This window comes from Rissa tridactyla, chromosome 1, assembly GCF_028500815.1.
Source record: "Rissa tridactyla isolate bRisTri1 chromosome 1, bRisTri1.patW.cur.20221130, whole genome shotgun sequence".
Taxonomy (NCBI): Eukaryota; Metazoa; Chordata; class Aves; order Charadriiformes; family Laridae; genus Rissa; species Rissa tridactyla.
This window is the reverse complement of record NC_071466.1, coordinates 177,457,470-177,481,518: the sequence shown is the minus strand read 5'-3', so window position 1 is coordinate 177,481,518 and position 24,049 is coordinate 177,457,470. Positions and strand designations below refer to the sequence as shown.

General features: G+C 39.2%; 1 protein-coding gene across 8 annotated transcripts in view; it reads right to left on the bottom strand.

The window, feature by feature from the left end:
- The window catches only part of OSBPL8 (oxysterol binding protein like 8), a 100,314-nt gene that overhangs the window by 43,005 nt on the left and 33,260 nt on the right, over positions 1-24,049 (bottom strand). For 3 of the 8 annotated variants that reach the window (XM_054187955.1, XM_054187951.1, XM_054187952.1), the window contains exons 2-4: positions 23,362-23,467; positions 16,058-16,094; positions 10,952-11,089 (exon numbers count right to left, since the gene is read on the bottom strand). In XM_054187955.1, coding sequence (XP_054043930.1) covers positions 10,952-11,089; positions 16,058-16,094; positions 23,362-23,403 — 217 coding nt within the window. In that variant the 5' untranslated portion in view covers positions 23,404-23,467. Of the gene's footprint in view, positions 1-10,951; positions 11,090-11,614; positions 11,683-16,057; positions 16,095-23,361; positions 23,468-24,049 lie in introns of those variants that run through there. The other 5 variants (XM_054187954.1, XM_054187957.1, XM_054187953.1 and 2 more) reach the window with 4 other exon arrangements.

Sequence of the window (24,049 nt, the reverse complement as noted above, 5' to 3'; positions counted from 1 at the left end):
CCTGCCCTCTCAGGTCCCTTGACACTGTTCATGTAGCCAAACTGTAAACAAGAATAGATTAAAAACCTATTCCTCCTTCCTATGCCCTTTTCTCCACTTAGAAGTGAAATTGAAATCTATGGGTAGACAAAATTAAGAATTTCAGTAAGGATAATGTTACATTTCCCCTCTCTGAAGCTATCTCCCAACCAAGGAAGCCGTTAGCCAGGTATTCTGACTAGGTTCCATCTTCTTTAACTCAACAGCTGTATAGGAGAGGCAGACTCTGTGCCTTTTGCCAAAGTATGACTGTCTCGCCACCGCAAAGGAGGGGGAAAAGAAAGAAATCTAATTTAAGCTTCCTTTTTTATTTTCCTGCCCTCCACCGAGTCATCTTCATATGTCACTTAAACCTGCAGTGGTAAAACAGTTAATTACATGGTTTGGATGTAAAAATTCACTAGTTCTCCAACTTTTCAACAGCTTGTGATTTATTATGCCTGCTAACACTTGTATACGCATGCTCATTTGCTTCAACTACTTCAAAACAGTGTGTGTTACTGGAGAGATAGTTGACACGCTGCTGAAAGGCTGTTAGATCAAAAGGAATCTGTAACATTTAATAAAAATGAGCATTCTTCTCCATGGCGTGATTCTAGACTAAAGTTTATTGTAACTCTTGAGCATCAACCTGGGACATTAAAGGGGTTTCTGCTCTCCACACAGTCAGCGCCCAAAGCTTAGAAACCCTTTTAATTCCTTGCCATAAATTTGATTCCTGAAAGGACACAGACATACTTTTAAGTAGTTGGAAGTGCTTTTATTTGCATGTTCTGTACATGACAATTGGAAGTTGCACTTCATTCGCCGCTAAATATTAGACACACTCCCCAAAAATTAATAAAAAAATTCCTTTTCCCTCTTCTCCCCTCCCCAAAAATAAACTCGGACAGAATAGCAGAACAGGCCAATATACTGATAAAACTAGAATTAATATAATTTATTAGGTGATCTTAGAGTAACGTCACAGGAAGCCACCTGCCCTTTTGATATCAGTTTTCAGTGTCTTAATAATTCATATACTAAGAAAATGCATGAACATACACAGCTTGGAAGTTTACATGGTTCCAAAATACTCAGAAACAGAACTACAGCCACATCCAACAGCAGAAGTCAGACACAGCTGAAAAGCCTGCATAAACAGGAAGGTGTCTGCACTCTAGCCTAAATATATCAGGTGTGTCCCACTGTGTATCTGTACATGAAAAAATAAGATTCCTCATAACAAAAGTTAAGTACTTCATGAAAGCGGGCACTAGACTAAATATGCCACTCCAAAGGGAGAAAAAGTCTCCTGGTTTCTCTGTTTTATATAATACCTAAATCAGTAGGAAAAAGTAAACATGACTGAAATATTTAGTTCATCTATCTTGGCTGGGGGCGGGGGGGAAGAATCTGTTCCCAGTAAATCTGTTGAACATCTCTTTAGAGATGGAAAACGTATCCGTTGTATACATTTTCTAAAGGACAGAACGTATCTTTTATATCAGCTACTCAATCGGGGCTTCTTCAGCAGTAAATGCTGGCTGAAAAACAAATCATAATCCTGTGCTTAAGACATTCTTCCAGGATATTGCCTGTGGCAAAACTTAAACTTCAGTATACAAAACAAAGGTAAACAGAAGACTCGTGCAATTCCAACAGTGCATGAAAACTTTTGACAAAGCCTGGTTTTAGTTTTAAAACATTTATTCAATCAAAAAATATTTACAGCTGAAAAAAAACCATAGGCGTATCAAAAAAGACCTCTCTGAACTGTGCAGGTGTGAATTCCAAGCATGGAAGTTTAACTCAAATCAAATATATTCTTAACTATAACAACTGAGGAATTTTAAATATAATAATCCTTTTTATATAGATGTTATAAGTTTAAAATAATGAACACATTACACAAACTGATACTGATGCAATAATATAACTAAGAGTATATCTAGTGATGCAAATTAAAAAAAAAATATTCCTTTTCCCCTTTAGAGGTATACAAGGAAAACCCAAAATCTTCTTAAAACCGAATTCTGTGAAAGCTAAAGGGAGGAGGAGGAGGAAGGAAAGCTGATGGTGTAGCAGAGAACGCAGAAGCTTTTTAGACTTGCCCTTCAACTCTGACAATAATTTGCCCTGACATCTTGACAACACTACATTTTCCAGTAGAATTCTCCCCACAGTCCAACAAAGGAAAAGGTCATAAATAATTCTCTACATGCAGTACACACAGACTCTTTGCAGCATGCAGAAAACAAAAAAAGGAAACTGCTAGACTATCATACCTATAAATGTGTTTTATCTAACACCTGATTATTGCCCATGGACTTTAAGTGAAAGTGTTTTTCTCCTATTTAACAAAAAGGATTTTAAAGATATACTTGCCTTTAGACACCAATATTTGATTCAGAAAACAGACATCAGAACAACGAGGCTACAAGTTATGTTGGTTATTTACAGTGTCAAGTTTCTTTCACCAAATATTCTTCTGTTCGCTGGTATTTCCAAGTCGGGTGCAGCTTAGCTGAGGAGCAGTTCCAGAAGCACGCCTGAGAGTGGTTATGAATGAACACCAGGGCTCCCAGTGCCCTGCTGGCAGCTGCACCTCTTGGCTGCTAACACTCCTGCTCAGCTCCTCCCACCCAAAGTGAATAGGCTCGCTCACTGCTCAGGTTTCAACAGTTTTCATCTCAGCCCTTATGAAATTCTCAAGGTCACAGTTCAGGCTCAAGTAGGCCAGCTCTGCAGGGATTGTCATGGACAAAGAGAACTTGCTGGAGAAGTTTCACAGTAATCAGCCCTGCTGTGCCTTTCAAACCCAGGACCAAGCTTTCATAAAGCTATAACCCACACAGAAAGGAGTACATGCAATTTACCCAAGCCACAAATACTGGGTGGAGTAGCATTTCAGAAATGGCAAGTTTTAATAAACACACAATGACTTGCAGAGAGGAACGTGCCAGAGTATGCACTACAGTAAGAATGCAGGAGGTCAAGATAATAGATTCAAGAGACTAACCACACACAGCAGAACTTAAAACTTTTCACAAGAAATTCAGTCTGGTAACACAAGCTAAAACTAGATTATTTAGAGGTCAAAGTCCTTCCTTGATTACTGTGAGTTAGAACCTTACTCACAACCCATTTGAGACACACATCACTAAAGCTGTTCCAAACATGTCGCACAATTTTGACAAAGTGGGGCTTCACCTCCATGAGATGCTCCGTCATAAAACCGAAAGGTGGCCACCCGTGTCACTGGGGTCAGGTCCCTGCAGCAGTACAACAGATATTAATCCAGAACTACCTAGAGAACCAGTCCACATGGCTCCTACACACTGCTAATTACAAAATACTTCCTCCGCATTGAAAGACAAAGTAAGACAAATTAAAATACCTCCCAAGAATACAGCAAGAGAGACCAAGACTCTCCAAGTGCAAGGGCTTACAAGGTTTTAGACAGAATTCCCACGCGGCAGGAGAAAGCAAAAGCATTAACATTTTTCTAAGACATTAGAAGCACTTACTCTACAGAGAAGGTACCTGACTTCAGAAGCAATATTACTGTTAATAATTGTTGAAAAACTGAGCTTGTTGGACAGCCTCAACAAGCACACTGGCGGTTTCTTGTCTAGTGCTGAGAGAGTGAGACAGTCTTATGGAAAGACGAAGTGAGGTAAAAAAAACATGACATGCTTCATAATAAGTTGTTCTTACTGTACCAAGATAATAAATTATTTAGCCATTCTTCTCTATTTAAAGGGCATATATAGCAGAGGGAAACAGGAGATTGCATGAAGTTACTTCCATGACTAAGTCTGTCTTAGTCTGTAGAGAGTAAAGTCAAAGGAAACAGGAGAATAAAAACAGAAATCATTATCAAAGGTAGGACACAACCCAACCGCCCAGGAAACAGCTTGATTTGGAACCAGATAGGTTGGCAAGATTTTACCATCTGCAAGCCAAATACCGTTATCAAAAAGAAACATTAACACTCTGAAAATGCTAGCTGAAAGAAAAGTCAGAGCTCGCATTTAAGCGTCAATGAGTATTCTACCAGTGGAGTTACAAGCCTCCCCCATGGTCAATGCACACATCTGCCATAACCACAGGCATGCAGGATTTCTCTCTCCAGCTCCAATGCAGTGCCTCGCCACTGCAGCTTCAGCCTCGTGCACCTGTATGAACGAACAGGCTCTTGTGACCTCCTGACAGAAATCTGGCCAAAGGACCAAAGCCCATCTCAGGTAGAGCTGAATACTTCAAAAAGGCTTCGAGTTCACTGACATGGGGCTGTATCTTTCCTTCCACTGAACCAAAGTAATCAATCTTCCCCTAACAGCTGGTAAGAGGGGATTGGTGCTATGTCTCTAGAGCTTCTTGCATGCAGACCACCAGTGAGCCAGAACGCGTATGATGAGAGTCAGAAGCTCCAGATATTTCTTACTGCCTGGTCAAACAAAACATGCTGTTTCTGCTGTCAACTGAGCCAAACACCTGAAACAAATGTTTTTTACAGGCTGCAAGCTGTACAAGTCTCTAATAAACCACCTTTAACTTGTTAGCTGCCTTGGATACACAGTAATGTCCAAGTCTTGTATTTTCTTGGTCATTAAGGCCCCAAAGGCATCTTGTCCCTTCAGCAAGTATGAAGTGTTCTTTAGGACCTACTGCTTGAAAACATCAATTTTTCACTCTCCACCTTCTCTGACATGCAAAAACAGTTACCTTTGCATTTTTCTCCCCAAATGCAGTGTCCTATGGATTAAAATCCTAGCATGTCCTTTAGATGTTTACTCTGGAGCAAACAGCCTTTAGTACAGGCTCAGCAGAGCCAAAAATGCCCTTATTCTACTCCAAAATCAGCTTCACCTTCTCCTTTCTATTCATTGGGATAATTTTTGGCAAACCTGTAATTCTGCTTCCACTGTCAATCCACCTCCCTGCACCTAAGCCCCTTCTGTTTCTCAGTCACATAAAACATCATACACTTTCATCATATTGCAAACTGAACCAAAAACTGCTACTGCTCTACTGGAAAGGAGGGGCAGATCCCATTTCTCTTCCCAGCTCAATCTCCTTCTGGGCACACACTTTCACTTCTTACCCTTATTTGATGAACTGACTTTAAAAAAAAAAAAAAGAAAGAGAAAAAAGAAGACAGCAAGAAGCTGTTAATTTAGCTCAAAATTTACATTATTGTAAAACACCTCTTCAATCTTCATCGTCCGAACATGCTCTTCCCAGATACTACTCACGCTTTCACCCCATGTGTATCTTCTTAATGCTTTGAATAAAGACAGGAAAAATACTGAGGGCTGATGCAGCAGAGTTCTTGAGCCAGAAAGCTTGTCTGCACAGGTCATTGTTACCCACATGAAATATAGAAACTGGAGCTCCAAAATCTTAATGCATCATTTGCTGAGTTGCCAGCCTTAAAGTATTAAATATAATATTGTCAACACAAGCACCACTGCTATTTATTCCTGTTTAAATTTGGATGATGCTCTCGTTAGCACTATCTGCAAATTTAGAGTCCTCATTCAAATCCACAAAAACTGAAAATCACAAAATGTTTCTCTAATGAATGTTGTGAATTTTCCATTCTTCTTCATGTGGATTTTCACCTCTTCACACTCTTAAAAAATAAGACTGGAGATTATCTCCCAAACAAATAAACACGTATGCAAGTTACTAGCAAGTTAAAAAGTAGAAAAGCATTTAATCATATATACTTTGTAACACACACTGAAAGGCACACAAGTAACAACAGCACAAACTCTCATTAAACAAAGCCATAAACAGGCAATGTGAATACTGTTAAAAAAGAAAAGTCAGGCATTTTCAAACATCCTATTACAGAATTTTTAATATCAGTATCTTAATTAGATTTCTCTCTTTACCACAATTACAGCTTATTATTATTTAAGCACTTATGCTGTTTTCCTAAAAAGTCTGAAATATGTTTTAACAGAATATTTGTAAACTAGAAAATACTGAAATCCCTTTCTGAGGAGACTTCTGATTTTTTTCATAAATTTTAAGTGATCATTATTTCTACATTAATGCATTTTATCAAATAAATAAAGCGGTATCCTAATGTAAGTCTGAGTTAACAAGATTTACAAGAATCCAATTTACCAGGGATAATTTGTGTAACAACATAAACAGCTTACATCAACAAGCAGAGTTGTGCTCTACAGCTTTTGAAAATGCAGTCTTGGACTCTATATTTTCCGTGTGGGTTTTTTTAACTGTAATAAAATAGTTTTTTCAATGATTCCTTTTTGTCACACACAGGTAGGTTAAAAAAAAGTAAAATCCCCCAAATAAGCTCGACAAAAGTTTAGTAGTTTGTTCATTAATGGCTAGTAACATTTTCAACTATAGAATGCAAACACAGAAAATGAGCTAAATTAGCATTGTTCAATCTATGTGTCAACTGCTAGAATTGAAAGATGTTTTATCAGTCCTAGTATCTATATGCACTGCACTTACAAAAATACGGTCTTGGTGAGTTGTCAAGGCCACGCTAGTTCACCAAAGCCTAAAAACACACCATTCCACAAACATAAGCAAAGATTTACAGCAAAAGCTAACTCCCCAAATTTATTAAAGTTTACATCAAAAGGGTACTGAATTATTTCAGTTCAATTCCAAGTCTGACAATTCTAAATAAAGTATTTAGCAAAAAACGAAGTACAATCATCTGGTATGTTGAAGGCCGGGAGAAGTAAGAAGGTCTCATTGCCTAGCATATAAGGCAGAAGAAAACCAACAATGATCTGAACATACAACGTATACCAGAAGGCAACATTCCCATGCAATACACAGCATTGACAAGTTAGAGACATGACTACCTTGACAGATGTTATGAAAGGACAATTAAAGACTTCAAAAGTTAGAATTAAAGACTGTATGTGGGGAAAAAAGATTTCCTTCAGAAAGTTTGATCTTCCAAATTCTTGCCAAATCTTTATCACTGCTTGATCACTTCCCACCCTGATTTGAGAAGCAAAGTAATCCATTTGAGTGATCTGTTGAATGAGAGTCTAGAAACTGCTTTCTTAAACAAATACAATGAAAAGTGAGGAAAATCAGTAAAAGTTTTCAAGGTCAACTCTATGTGGAGCTGTGCAAGGCCCCTTCCACGAGGAGTTCCTGAGTTATGGTGCTGAGAAGCTCCATAATCACAATGCTCTCCTTTGTGCAGTTGAGCTTAAAGTTCCCATGAAAAGTTATACTGATGGCTTTCTAGAAATGGTGGTACCACATAGAATGCAAAAGGTTGCCTAGTTAAGTCAACTTTATACCTTTATTAAATCCTTTCTAGCACACTGCGGATGCAAAAAGCTAGTTTTTAGGTTCGTTTTGATGTCTCTTGTACCTCAACACATCCAAGTGTTACCACCTTTTACCCTAGATGGCACTTGTATTTTGGTATTATCCAACTTAAAGCCACTGACATTTGGAGGCTCAACAAATTTATTCCACAGAACAAATTATAACTGCAGTGATATGATCAGGATTGGCTTATTCTGACCCTCTAGTTCACTAATGATGGACAAGGCAGAAATAAATTAAAGCCACAATAATTAAAATTACAAGTCCATCTCAGGACCAATGCTATATACAGCTGAGTTAGCCTTGCAACACTAAAATTCTGAATTGGTTACATAAACTGGTAAGCGTAATAAACAAGCACAATCCCCACCATCAGTTTTTCTAATATATTTCTGTCAAACAACCTTGCTGAAGCTTTCTAAGGGAGCGAGTCTGACCTCTAGACCTTTAAAGGCCAGTCTGTAGCCCAAAAGATAAGCTTGTCTTCAGCCTCAGAATAAAGGACAGCATATCTTCAAGAATCTTAAAAAGATCGTGTAAAATAAGAAGGTGCAACTTCTTCCTGCAAACATTACGCAGAACAACAACATAAATAGACTTTTTCTGAACAATCACTAAACAATGCTCTGCAGTCATAAAACAGATCTGTACTGGACTCCAAAAAGAAGACTCCCATCCCTGGCTCAGATGACATACTCAGTTCCATCTCACAAGAGCGAAAGGAGCAAAGAAAGAAGCAGCAATGTTTTAAACTAAGAAACCAACAACAGGAAAATAAAAGAAATCCAGAGCTATGGTCACGTAAATTAAAACCCAGTATTTATACACTGAAGCACTTAAAATCATTAAATAAATACCACCTACAACTTCATAATGACACATTACATGGTTCACCCTTGGTTCCAAATAGGGAGCTAATGGCCCAAACAGATGTTAAATGTTTACCTCGACTCCCTCATATTAAGACTCAAGTTCTCATCTACTTTCAATCATATTTGTAATACTTGTAATCAGGATCTTACTTAAAACACAAGCAGAAGACACTAATTAAGCTTGTTCCAGTAGATTTTCCAAGTGATGGGCACTGAGCATGCCTCTCCCTGGATGGCTGCTGGCCAGCCAAGGAACTCGACACACATGGTGGTGTTTCCCCCCTTAACAGCAAAGTACTGGTTGCTCCAAAGACTGCCTCTTCATAGGTTTGATTTCATCTGAACTCAATTATTTTTAACCACAAGCTCTATACAAAATTGGCTTTTCCACATAGGCTTTTTTATTCAGGCAGCAGGAAATATAACCTAGGTAACAATGGCCAAATAGCATCCAACATCATCAAACTGTCCAGCAGCAAAAGCCAAGTATCCATGTCACAGCTCCCCTTTATACACATTAAATCAGTTCTTTGTAGACTGTATCTTACATTTTTTTCTGTTTGAATTCTCTTTTATCCTGTGCCTAGCATGCTTTTGAATTGTTTATTTACGTTACCCATCTCCTAAGGATGCATTCAGGTGCCGGTGACTAAAAGTATCTCCATTTAGTTCATAGTAAATGTCTTTAAATACTTTATCTAAACATTTATTATATTTCTGCATATTCTCATCATATAATACTACAGGTATATTGTAAAGACCTTTGTTAATTGGACTTCATTTACAACAGTCAGCCTCAAGTACACCATCACTTTAAACTCTGCTCTTCATATTTTTCAGGCTTGCACAGCATTTCTTTTCCCTATGCAATAAGCTCACATTTTCACCTGCACTGTAATTTTCCTGTAAGAATAACTACCACAGAATAACCACCCAACTTCTAAATGTGGATCAACCACCTCCATAAAAATCAAATCTATGCCTCCTGAGTTGCAGATAGACTAGAAGTTAGTAATTAAAGGTTACTGAAGCCTAGCCCACATGATACCTTTTCAACTACTTAAACTGACCGCAAGCCAATTAGTTCATGAAACTACAGTCTCTCTTCTAATAATGCTCCTGAAAGACTAAGTCAGTGATGACTGATGCTAAAAAAGACACAGATACCTTTAATGAGCTTAAAATCACTTATATAAGCCTAGAAATAATAAGAGGGAAAAAAGCAGAAGAGAAGATTTAATATCTGCAAGGAGTTTGACATAGCATAATCAAGTCTTAGTGCCTTTCAAACCAGTTTTAATGACCTTCCTATGAGTGAAAGCCCTTAAAAAAGCACAACAGTTTCCTTTTATAAATTAGTGGGAATAGCAACATTAAAAGGAAGACTTTGATATAATATTCAAATACATTTATATAACTACAACATTTGTCTAATAAGGGATACAACACAGCACATACACAGAATAACCAAAAAACATAAAATTACAAACAAGTTATATATGTATATTCTACAGAAAATAATTCCAGACTAAACACAACACAAGCCAGAGAACATCAGGTGCTGTTCCAGTGAGATAACAGCAGCTTTTAGAAAATATATCAGAGCTACCTGTGGTTAGCACTGAAAATACTACCATAATAATTCTTAAAATACACTAAAAGACTACCAGATTCAACCTGTTAACAATTATCTTTGGTTTCAAAGTTTTTGTCTTTTTATCTGAGTGGTACTGAATGGGAAAACAAGAAAGTGATTCAAAGTTACCTGAGAAACTGTCTTTATTACTCTGATGGACTAATATCATTACTTTGAGAAAGCACACTACAGGAGTTAGGGGGACTCATACCAAAAAATAAATAATCTCAGAAACACTACTCATGACAAGAACTAAAGGAAGCATAGATGACTTCCATGGCTGCCAAGAGTAAAAGGAGAGAGAATGTTAATGAAAAAAGCCTGAAGTTTTCAGTTTTCACTAAGGACTCCACACACCATAACAAACATGTCTAACCATACCCTAGGCAACAGGACAACAGAAGCAGTTTCAAATGCAAATAAACACTAGGAGAGTAATTAAGGCTTGCTTTTTGTTTTGGTTGTTGTTTTTTTTTTTTTTTTTTTTTTTTTAAACAGACTATCAACATGTCAGGTCTACTGACAAGTTTCATTTTGCATCCAATCAGCTCACACAGATCCCCTCAGAGTTTGTTTTCAAGAGATTTAGCAAGGCAGAGGACTGTTTGAAAGCTGGCAAACGGTAGTGTTGAGGTAATTTTTTTTCCCCTTTCCTAAAGGGAAGGGCTTTCAGTAGAAGTAATTGTTAAAAGATCTTTCCACAAAGGTTCCAGGCTTAGCTGGTGTATCATAACACTTCTGTGTAAAGACACAGGGCCAGGACAACAACTTAAATACATGAGACATTAATGTGACGATCAGTTACAGGATTACACACAGGTAATGATTTACCATCAGGTGGACTGTTCTCCCACACATCATAACATGCTTTAATAAACTAGCGTACCACGTAATGCATTTCTTTCACTTTGTGATTAACGCATAGGATGCAAAGAATTACATACAATATTTCAATATGCCTTCTTCCTTACCTCTTCATTGTGAAAGACCGTGTTTTTGAACCAACATTTGGAACAGATAATTAATGTCAGCATTTAAGTTCTTTAAAACCTCTGTAAAAGAAAAAGCTTTGTCTTACCATGGCTGTGGCCAGTTCCTGGGCTGAGAGAAGGCTGGAATAACTCTTTGGTTGGAGTAAAATAGGCTTCTTTCCCCTGGCGCTGGCTCATTTTTCCTGGAGTTAAAAGCTGTGATTCATCACTGTTTGTTACCGCCGCTGAAATAGAAAATGGATGCTCATTCAACGATGCTATGTGCTTGTGCATAGATTTCTATTAACAACTTCACTGCTATCTGTGAAACTGGTATTCAAATGCTGTCTTGCAAAATTTTTCATTCTTGAAAATAAGGATTTCAAACCAGAGATTTGCTTTGGAGGGGACAGCAGAAAGGAGCCAACGAGACTGGTCTAAGACATGAGGCAGAAGATGAAAACGAAAACTAGAAGGACGTAGGAAAGGCTGCTACTGAATACAGATACAGCACTGAGCTGTTACTTAACTTACGAAATCCTGCTTTCTTTGCCACTTTTGTGATTGTTCTTGGTTTAACTAGCCACAACACAGCCAACCCAGAAAACGGCTTGCCAGATCAAGCTGTGCCACCATCCCAGAAAGCTAAGATGAACATATGCACATACATCACAGGAAACAAGTCTTATTAATAAAGATCATGTATAGACTCTGTCAAGGGAAAGGTTTAAAGCAGAAGAGTTACTATCCTTGAATATTACCAGTCTTACCAGACTTGTTGGATGTCTTCTAGCTATTTGTAGGATCGCCTGGCCAGCCATCCTGTTTATGGCGTCTGTACATTTCTTTAAGCTGCACACAACAAAATGGTACCTTTTTGATAGTGGAAGAACGAATGGCTGACTCAGGAACACATGTCTTGTGGAAGTAGACAGACTGACAAAAAGAGATCAGAGGGGGAAACAAAAGTTTCTCACTGAAGAAGAGCCTGCCTAAAAGATTGGAACTTATGACACAGCTCATTTTAAGAGTTCCCAACCTTTCTTCAAACTGTTTTACAAGTTCAGTAGAAGATCTAGCCTAAACAAATAAGTTCCATTTTCTGAAAGGAATCTGCAAAGGGCAAAGAGGCCCTCCTCGTAGCTTTATTTCTACTATTATTACAGTAACAGAACCATTTTTTCAGCAAAGCCTAGCATAAACACAAGGCAGTATGAAGAATGCAAGGATGCCAGGATATTCCCCTGTACTATTTTCCTACATCAGATAAACCATCTAAAGCTCTGTTATAGACAAACTATACCCTATGCAGACTGCTGCTTCGGAAAAATATGTGAGGAGACGGACAGCGGAGGTAAAGAGCTCATTTTACCAGTTCAGAGTTCAAGTCTGTCAGTGCCAGAAGGCCAATACTTCAAAGTAGTGACTGACTTTGCTCTTCTTACGGTACCACCAAACTAGCTTTTTCTTTTCCTGCAGCTACAAGTAAGGGGAAAGGAGGGGAGCAGGGGAGTTGCCGAAGTCTTGGGAAGGGACTGCACCACAAAAGTATCTGAACTGAAAAATAAAAGGGGAGCTAGAAAACAGCTACTTCACAGGCTCACACAAAATGGGTCTCTTCAAGGGGAATGAGCTATGCTTACTTGTTTTAAAAATGTTTAAGGTGCGGGGAAGTAAGTACCAATATTGAACCAACTAGCTGAAAGGCACCCTCTAAGAGCCACCGGCCATTCAGCTACATAAGAATGGCATTTCGCAGCCCCTCACGCAGGTGTCCCCGGCCAGCCCCCCCGCTGTGGGCAGTGCTCTGGCCCCACAGGTGAGCACCTTGCCTGCCGCGCTGCCAGACATGTTGGAGACCCCCTTTGCAGCAGGAATGGCACTAACAACCTTTCCTTGAGTGACCTGGGCAGAAGGCTTGTTTCTGAACAGGCAGCATGCAGCACTGATAGCTTTTTTTTAAGCTTTGGAAATTCCAAAGTTTTTTTAAGCTGCTGAGACGCAATCATTTCTGAGGCCGTACTGGCCAGCAATCTGGAGCATAAGCAAGCTCTGCACTCAAGTTTTACCAAAGCATGAACTGAACTCAGTGATGTTAACTCAATAACACCCACAGGGTTACAAGCTTCAAGTTCACTACTGAATTCATGCACCTTCGTTAGTCTGCAGACTCAATTTGGGTCCTGCAAAGACTGCTAGCGGTGTCAGACAAGCTCTTTTCCTACAAAATACAGTTCATGTATCACCTAACATAGAATATCTTGTGGTAAGCACTTTGCATACCTGGGGATTCAAGATGAACTTAAATCAAGTGGGCTTTTGAGAAATTCAATTTATAAAGCTGAAGGACGATTAGCAGGAAAGTTTTAAAATCTCCTTTTTTATAAAAAGCATCATAAAAGTACTAAACAAATGGAAATAAATCAATTAAGAATATAAATGTCTATTCACGCTGTAGCAGCCACTAGGGAGAAGTTGTCCCCTTCCTTCAAAATGCCTCACCCTGATGCTCAGACGTTTGCTTTGGGATGAGGGAGAAAACAAGGCAAGGGAGAGCATACCTGTTGCTTTGAGCAGGGGACAGTGAATAAGATCACTAAGAGGCTTCCATCTTTTTTCTCTAAAAGACTGACTAATGTCCTGATTTTTTACCACTGTAAAATCAGCAGGACCTTCAGGGAGTTAACGAGATCTGTAAAGATATGCCTTAAGCATCTTATGGCAGGAGCTCTGGAACCTTAAAAGACAGAGATGGAAACAAAGAAAACTATTACAAAGAAAAGGAAAAAATACTTGGAAAGGAGAAAGGAGGGGGAAAAGTTATGCTAGTAACAAACCTGATTTTTCAAGATACCATTAAATCAAACACCTACTGCTTGAAGCAGATCTTTTTAAGAGAGTAGATGTAATTTGTGCATATTAATTGATAATTTAGCAATTTGTAGAGGCTCCTTGGCTGCTGTTTATAGCTTCTGATGGACTGATTTTATAAACTGTATAAAAATGCGCTGCATGTAAAGTCATCCATTTACTGACAATGCTTCACGGTCCTACAACTAATTTTGAACTCATCTGAAGCACGAAATGATTTTATCCTGGAATTTCGTTATGTTCACAGAATAAAACCAATAGTGATACTGAAAGAGTGCAATGGTCATTTACTCTAGTGACCTTGCTCACTTGTGAAATAAAAGTTAGAATGAACGACTAAATGATGTTCCAAGTCAAACATGTTTTTCTTATTTGCCCAAAATACCAAACTGAAACTTACAGTTTTGGACTCAGGTGTCCCCAGGTACATGCAGTGTACCTGCAAAACCACACGCAGTTTCTGACTAATCTTCAAAGCACTCACACTTTCTAGTGAGTTTTGGTGAGGAGAACCAAAACTTGATTTTTTTTTAAATGTTCCTGGTGAACACCTCACCTATGGAAGTGATCAGAGGCCTGAAGCACCTTCTATGAAGAAAGGTGAGATAGTTGGGGTTGTTCAGCCTGGAGAAAAGAAGGCTCCAGGGAGACATTATAGCAGCCTTTCAATATATAAGGGAGGCTTGTAAGAAAGCTGGAGAAAGACTTTTTATCAAGGCTTGTAGTGACAGGACAAGGGGTAACGATTTTAAACTGAAAGAGGACAGATTTAGATAGGACATAGGAAGGAAATTTTTTACAATGAGGGTAGTGAGACACTGGAACAGGTTGTCCAGAGAAGCTGAGGATGCCCCATCCCCGGAAGTGTTCAAGAGCAGGCTGGATGGGGCTTTGAGCAACCTAGCTTAGTGGAAGATGTCTCTCCCCACAGCAGGGGGGTTGGACTAGATGATCTTTAAAGGTCCCTTTCAACCCAAACGATCCTATGATCCTAATTCTTCTTAGATTTCACATGCCATCTCCACAACTTGAAAGACGGATTTGTTAGGCATACGCCTAACGTATCCAACAAGACATACATTAGCATTGCCAACCATTCTTTCCACCCAATGGCCTCAAAGTGGTGATTTATTTTCAGACTCAGATTTCAGAGCACCCATCCACGAGAAAGAAGATCTCCATCCATCCTCTCCTTCACCTGTGTGAGTTTAAACCCATACCATCCATCTCCTTGAATATGAGTAGTGGGTTATTTTAGAGAAGAAACATCACTTAGTAAGTATCAAATCCTCCTCGCGACTCTTTAGAGGGCACATTTCAATACCAACAGAACTATTAGAGTTGATAGTACATACTTTGTTCAATTTCCTCATACTGGCCATCAAATTACTAATATATAGTTTGTCAGTAAGATTCATGCATCAGAAGAAACACAAATTGAGGTCTTTACAGCCAATTTATTTCATCAGATAAAGCTATGAAAAAAAATAATATCTGAAGTGGCAGATTCCCAGTCTTCTGTTTCTACAATGAGTGCCCACACTCTTGAAAATAGCACAAGGACATCAGATATAGGAAAAGTTTTATTATATTCAATTCCACATTATTTTTGAATTACTATAATCATCTAACGCCATGGCTTCTGCACAGATTTCTCAACAGAAAGAAAGAATTTGTGCCTACATCTTTTCCTTTCCCACATATGCAAACCCTTAATCCCAGGCAAAATTATTCTGCCAATCACACGATTATACTAACACCCATGAACCGATGGCACTAACAAGTCTTTGCTCCCTTCATGCACATACATATACACACAGAAGTTTTCCCTATCACCAAACCAGGTCCAGTCCTTATTTGAGTATTACACTATACACACCTGTTAATTTCAATAAACTTATATATTCAGAAATGAAGTGTAACATATAGCACCATAAACAGACAAGCTCAAACAGAAAACTGTTTCTGAACCATTATTTCCACGTCTGTATTGTCAACACTACAATAAAATTTGAAGGTTTCATTTCAAACTGATAAATATATTTTTTTTCTTCCAGATAAGTAATTTAAAAGATTATTTTTATTTTCTAGCCATGACTGGGAGAGGTGAAGAATAAACTTTTCCCACTAAAAAAAAAATAAAAATGGTTAATGCAGGGAAACACTTAGATGAGTAGTATGCCAGGTAAAATACTTTTCCAACAGTAAATTTCTGTTGTACTTCAGCTTCCCAATGACAACACAGAAGAAAACCCAGTATTTAGCCCAACACCATATCTGCAAAGATATATGCTATTATGAATATATGTATAAACATACTGTAGGAGAGGGGAGCCACTTACTTGATGGTCCATGAGAGTCTCTGTTATCACCATGATGCTGTGCACACATACAATTGAAGAACGAAGAACAGCAAACAAAAAAATCCAGGCCAGGAAGAAGCAAGTGCACAAAAGTAGCAGCAGCGGGAAAGAAGGACAATGAAAACAGTGTTAGTTCATGACTAAAATACAACATGCACCTCAATACCGAAGGCAAGACCTCAAGAGACTTAGCAGTTTCGAAAAGTTGAAGCAACAAAACTGACAAATATGCTTATAGAAGCCATCATTGTATATGGTTAGTAAACAGCAACTGCTCCAACTGCTAATTCTCAGTGTAACCTCTCCATCAGCAATTTAGTGCTCACATGACTTGATACGCTATACATTTTAAGAAATTTTTAGCTGGAATGTTTTCAGAAGACAAGCTCTGAAGAAAGCTGAAATAACACAAGATTTGTTTCCAAAACTGCTCCACTTTCAGACAGGTGTTTTGGAAAGACAAAACCTTTAAGCAATCAGTAATGTGCAAGCACCCACTAATGACAGATCTAAGCCTAATTGCTTTTGCACACAAACACGAACTTAGAAGCCACAGATTCAGTTCATCTACAAATACAGGTAACATTTTAAAATGCTTAGGATGCCAGACAAGCAGCGCAGTTTTAAATTTAGGAGGACATTTTATATCAAAGTATTTCCAAAGAATCGAGTTGTATAAAAAAATGATCTCTGTCCCACTGAATGCATCAAATATAGGCACTACAGGAGAGTAATTACATTGTAATACTGTGTACTCCTTTCCGACATTCGATCAAATCTTTTATAAATCATTACTACCCAAGGCCACAATCGGGGCTAAGATCCCACTGTGCTCAGATGTAAGGTAAGTTCCACCTATGTCTTAAAGGATTTACTACCTTTGAAACCCACAAATAACAGAAAAGGAGGAGAAAACAAACAAACTGATCAGCATTAACATTTCCTCCTTAAAAATAAGATAAATCCAAACATACTGTATCTTCTATATCCCAAGCAAAAACCTTCTGCTCCATAAAGGAGAGAAATCCTTGCCCTGCTTTAAAGAGGATCCAGTCTTGCCTCTCTGTTATCAGGACTAAACAGCAGGAAACGTGAAAAAGAAAAAGAAAAATCTTCAGAAGCAGGAGTCTTGTCTTACGCTCTTGATCTCAAAACACGGATTTTTATCCCTCGCAGCTGCTTAGGCGTGTTAAATTGAAACTGCAATGTGAAAGTGTAAAGTATTGCAATCAGAATACTACAACTGCAGTACACAGCTTTGGAAAGGTGGAAAGGAAGGGAGGGAACCCTTCTTCCATAATTTTGCACTTTCTGGAAAAGGACTTGATTAAACAAGAGAAGCTGAAATAAATTATAAGCGCACTTGGTAAACAATCTTCTATCCCTGTGAGAGACTAAATTTAGGTCAAAGAGTGAAACACTGCTAAGGGAACCCATGGACTTACCAGACAGGCTTATGTACTAGCACATGAAACGCATTCAAGAATTCAACGGTTTTTAAGGCGACGCATTTCATTTTAATGTACAGGTAACATACTGCAGACTAGGAAACACATTACGTTCTGGCAATAACTGTATTATCCTATGCCGGTTTTAGATTCAAGACAATAGTGAGTGCAAAAGAGCAAGATAAAGGAGTCTGCTGTAACTGTACAGAGATCCAGCAACCAGCTGAAGGAATGGGAACACCACTATTCAGCACCGGTCTGCTTTATTTCACACTAAAAGTTGGGAAGCGAGAGAAGAGAACTGGAAAAATAAATTGTTAACAGACATACAGGATCAGAAGTTCCTGAGACTCAGACAGCATGTTCGCTCGCGGTGCGTACTTACAGGTTGAAGAAACAGAGTGAAAAAGCACGGCAGCAGGTCCTGTCTCACTGCCTGCCTCTCAAGCAGCCTTGACCAAGATACAACATGACACCACAGAGCAGGGCAACCCGTCACCCGAGACGATGCAGGGGCTTTTTATGTAAATATTTTAGCATTGCATGGTTAATCCCATGAACTGGTATAAACAGCTCCTACGCCAGAGGCTGAAACACAAGCCTGGCTAACTCTGTCCCTGATCTTCTCCAACAGACATTCTGTTTACACACCAAACTGCCTCCGTTGCTGGTCAACTCCCTCTCTTTGTTAGAACAATTTGGGCCTGCATATTTACCTAAAGCTTCCAGAATATATGTTTCTAAATATTGATGCAAGATGTTAAGATACTCAAATGAGACTCTTTTGGACAAAAAGACCTCTTCATTTTCCAATAGCCTATTGCACCTCTATCATCTGCAATTCATATCACTGCAGATCCAGGATTCAAACCCCTAAGGGAACAAAATGTGACAGTTTTACTACTTCAATGTTTTCTCTGAAAAGAATGCCCTCGGGGCACTCCTGTCTATCACATCCCACAATTTTTATTCCAAATATATAAAATTAAGAGAAACACACACTTATTTCCAGAAACACTGCCTACCCTTATTTTCACATTTATTTAATTGAAGACTTTGATTACAGATTACAGAACAAGTCCTTCGACAAGGGAGGTTCTCAACACTACGTGATTGATTTAGCTTCTGCCGAGGCACATTTAGTTAAAAATATTGCTACCAAAACATACAAAACCTAGCCCTCCTCCCAGCTAAGTTTTAGATTAAGACTAAGGAATAAAACCAGCAATATAAACCATCAAAAAAGTCAGCAGCCACAATTCTGTTTTCATACAAAAGCAGCTCTGTGCTTCAGAAAAGTACTGTTTTTAAACATTCATTTCTCAGAAATAAAGCTTATAACAACTGCTACTGAATCTAAAAATTGTATCTGCCAACTTGTCCTATAAAACAAAATCCTTTTCCTGTTGAAAATTAGGGTAAAAGCAAAAACATATGTCATTCTAGAAGGTCTGAATCTCACATTGCGAAAGACACGTTTTTTAAAAATACTTACTAGATTTACATCTAAACCTACAGTTAAATTCTTAATAGAGTTTAAGTGTTTTAAAGCCAAGTTAGAGCTTTCGCCCTGCTGAAGACAGACTGTTCCTGAAGACATTCTCTAATACTTGTAAATCACTAAGATTAATCATGTTACATTTAAATTCAGGACCACTAACCCAACCTGCAAAGCTGATCAGTAAAAAGGACCTCTATTCTATACTTCAAGGAAAAAAAGGTAGTTTTATGTCTGATGATATATTTAAATAGCAAGGACTGACTGTATAAGTTATATCAAAGGCAACATAGTTATGAAATACATGTTTTGGTAAAAATTCGAGCTGACTAGAAAAGTTTCTAAATAAAAAATTTAGAAAAAGAAAGGTTCACACCAAACATTCCCATGTAATGCTCTGAGTTCTGGGCCAGTGAGGCTTGTTTAAATTAAATTATTATTTTGTAGAAAAATAGGCAAAAAATGTTCTCAAACCAAAGTGTCTAGTATTCTGCACTGATTTAATGGTGCCAGACTACAAAAACAGTTTGCTGAGCTGTCATAACAGATACAGTATATATCAACCTAATTATTAGACAGGAAAAGCATTTAATGTAAGACTTTTCTCCCTAGATTCTGTAAAGAAAAACACACAATAACAAGTTCTGTGATCTCCTCCACTGTTTTTCTTTTACAGGTAAGCCAAATAACACATTAGAAAGCTGACACCTGGAAAATGGGCTTTTTCAGGTACCTCCTAGAAACCCCCCAAAGGACTTAAACCATGTAGCAAAATGTTGATCAGTATTCTTCACACGTTTGCAACTCATGTATTTTGTGGATTTTAATCAGACAAATGGAATAAAAAAAAAATTAAAAAATCAGATTGTACCTACAGTCAGAAATACAGAAAAATCTCAAACACAAACCTTCAAAAAATTAAAAATTCTGTGAAGTGTCAGGATTTGCATACACTCAAGGTCTTCAAAATTACTGGGTCCAATCTCTCTTAAAATATACCCTTTTTTAATATTTCATTTTCAACTTTTTACTATGGTGTACACCAGACCAAGTATATTAGACTCCCAGATGAGCTTTCAAAAATGTTTTTAACAGTTGTGGGACAACACACAAAACTTCACATTGTAACTGCAATTAAGATAGACAGTTACTCCACTAAATAATATTTTGATAAGATATGCTTAAAGTAGCCAATCACAATATACCGTCAGTTAAAAAAAAAGTCATTCTGAGATGACACTTCAGGTGCCTAAGCACACAGGATAAAAGGTAAAGCTAACCTTACAAAGAATCTTCATAGTTGGAAAGGACCCTTAAGATCATCGAGTCCAACCAAACAACCTACAGTCGCTGCCCTTCAGAGCATGCCCTGAAGTGCCAAATCTAGACGTTTCTTAAACACCTCTAGGGATGGTGACTCAACCACCTCCCTGGGCAGGCTCTTCCAGTGCCTGACCACTCTTTCAGTAAAGTAATTCTTCCTAATATCCAATCTAAACCTCCCCTGCCGCAACTTCAGACCATTTCCTCTGGTCCTGTCATTGTTCACCTGGGAGAAGAGGCCAACACCCACCTCTCTACAACCTCCTTTCCGGTAGCTGTAGAGGGCAATGAGGTCTCCCCTCAGCCTCCTCTTCTCCAAGTTAAACATGCCCAGCTCCCTCAGCCTCTCCTCATATGACCTGGTCTCCAGACCCCTCACCAGCCTGGTAGCTCTCCTCTGGACACGCTCCAGCGCTTCAATGTCCCTCTTGTACAGAGGGGCCCAGAACTGAACACTGCACTCGAAGTGAGGCCTCACCAGTGCCCAGTACAGAGGCACGATCACTTCCCTGCTCCTGCTGGCCACGCTATTCCTGATACAAGCCAGAATGCTGTTGGCTTTCTTGGCCACCTGGGCACACTGCTGGCCCATGTTAAGCTGGCCGTACACCAGCACCCCCAGGTCCTTTTCTGCTGGGCAGCTTTCCAGCCACTCTTCCCCAAGCCTGTAGCGTTGCCTGGGGTTGTTGTGACCGAAATGCAGGACCCGGCACTTGGCCTTATTAAACTTCATACAGTTGGCCTTGGCCCATCGATCCAGCCTGTCCAGGTCCCTCTGTAGAGCCTTCCTACCCTCAAGCAGATCAACACTCCCACCTAGTTTGGTGTCGTCTGCAAACTTACTGAGGGTGCACTCAATCCCCTCATCCACATCATTGATAAAGATATTAAACAAAACTGGCCCCAAAACTGAGCCCTGAGGGACACCAGTGGTGACCGGCCGCCAAGAGGATGTCACCCCATTCGTCACAACTCTCTGGGCACGGCCATCCAGCCAGTTTTTAACCCAGCGAAGAGTACCCTTGTCTATGCCATGATTCGCCAGCTTCTCCAGGAGAATGCAGTGGGGGACGGTGTCAAAGGCCTTACCAAAGTCCAGATAGACAACGTCCACAGCCTTCCCCGCATCCAGAAGGCGGGTCACATGGTCATAGAAAGAGATCAGGTTGGTTAAGCAGGACCTCCCCTTCCTAAACCCATGCTGCCTGGCCCTGATCCCTTGGCTGCCCTGCACTTGCCGTGAGAGCTCACTCAAGATGATCCTCTCCATGATCTTTCCTGGTACCGAGGTCAGGCTGACAGGCCTCCAGTTCCCCGGATCCTCCTTCCAACCCTTCTTGTAGATGGGCATCACATTAGCCACCCTCCAGTCATCTGGTACCTCCCCTGTTGACCAGGATTGTTGATAAATGATGGAGAGAGGCTTGGTGAGCTCTCCCGCCAGCTCCCTGAGTACTCTTGGGTGAATCCCATCCATCCCCATAGACTTATGTACGTCTAGGTGCAGAAGCAGATCATTGACTACTTCCTCCTGGATTTTGGGTGGGCTGTTCTGCTCTCCATCCTTATCTTCCAGCTCAGGAGGCTGAGCACCCTAGGGATAGCTGGTCTGACTATTGAAGATGGAGGCAAAGAAGGCATTAAGCATCTCAGCCTTCTCCTTGTCCCTGGTTGCAACTTTCCCCCCAGCATCCAGTAAGGGATGGAGATTCTCCCTGGCTTTCTTTTTGTTGATGTATTTATAAAAGCTTTTTTTGTTGTCCTTAATGTTAGTGGCCAAGTTGAGCTCCAGCTGGGCTTTCGCCTTCCTAATTTTCTCTCTGTATAACCTAACGAGATCTCTGTAATAACCTACATTCTTCTGTAGACACCTCACATTCTTCTGAAGCAGACTTGGTAAATCATATAAAGCCTTATTTCAAGATACCTTCTTAAAATCATGCTATTGTGAAGGCCTGTCACAAAAAGAAAACTAACACATTTCAAGTTACTTAAGAAGTTTTTTGTAAACCAGTACTTTTTTTTTTGTCATTTTAGGAAACAAGGAGCACAGCAACTCAACTGACAGGATTTTATTTTTTTTTTTTTTAATGTCCTATTGCACAGTTGACAGATGATACTCCTAGCATGTTATGCCTGGGATATAGATGTATTGGCCCTGCAAAAAAATCAATGAACTTGTTTATTACAGAAAAATCCCAAGGATTTTCTTAATGCACTGCAAAATAGTTTGTCTCCAAATTCATCAATTCAGATAAGAACAGTAATAAAGCACTTGGATTGACTTAATAGCTCTATGTAGTAGTTGAACCTTCACAAATATAATGAGGTGTTAAACTTGAGCTTCACCTCAGTTATAGAAAAGCTAACCTATTTTGCCTTTGGGAGGCAGTGTTTTGTATCAGAAAGCAGCTTTGGAAACTAAAAAACATTTCCTGGTTCAGCTATTAGAGTGCTTCCACATAACACAAAAATTAAGTGAAAAAATTAAATTCTGAAATAATTTCAACATTACGATGATTAAATATCACAGTACCCACCAGCCTTTCCTGTTTTTAAATTGTTAAGCACAAAAGAAAGAGCTGGTATTTTCACTACTTCAGAAATTTTATAATCAGCACAGATTATCAACTCTTGCACCTGAAATTAATCTGACAATATATGATTATCACTCCTCCTGCCTTTTCTGCTCCCTGTTCCACCAAGAAATACATCATTTTTTCCTTTTGTCCACAGTCACTAACGAGTAAAGTGCCAATTAATAAGACTGACAGGGATACCTTTTTCTTTTGGGACTCAGAGACACCAAGGATCAAATCCAAGAACCAAATGTTTCTTGACATCCCACCCTCTTCCCGTGAGAATCTAGCAAATGATGGGTGATACTACATGATATTCCAAATGCATTCACCAGAAAAGTATCAATTCAAAGCAAACTATAACAGATTCAAGCCGTTTAACCCTCTCCGTGCAAAGGCACCTTCACATTCATCTGCCACATTTAAGTTACTCACTGAATTTTTATCAAGTTCCCCGTCAACCGGAACGGCCTCCATGCTGAAAGGGTGTGTTGTCTGGCTCCCTGTCAGTTAGAGTTCCTCCATCCTGCCACTCGACATCCTGGAGGGGGAAAGAAAAATATAACAATTCACCTTCAATGGCTGAAATCCATAAAAAGCTACACTCTCTCCTCTATGTTTTAAGAGGGTAAATAGCTTCCTATTGTAACTTTGTATGTTACAGTTCCTTGCAAGACATGCACATTACCCATAAAAGTCAACTTTTTAGGAAAAGAGGGAGAGGATAGTTTCAAATAAAATGGCTAAAACAAAAGCTACTCACAGAGGCAAGCGTTTACTTTTAACCACGCTTGCATCAAATAAGGAAAAATTATGCTGGAAGAACACAAGCGAAAAAGAAAGGAAAAAAAAAAAAAGAACAAAGAAACCCACAGGTTTTGCCCTGTATTTCCCCTTGTTTCAGAGTCCCCAGAAGCACACCACTCCTGCCACGCAGGCATGCACAGCAGATAAGCTGTTTGGGTAGATAAAAGCTATTCTGGAGGATCCAGAGTTTAGGGCTTCCCAGCATAACTCCAGAAACAACCATGTATTACTTTGTGGAACCGAAACACAGAAATTAAATAATTTTTGCAAACCAGCACCCTCTGTGGCAGAGTGGGCACTCAGCTGGCTGTCACCA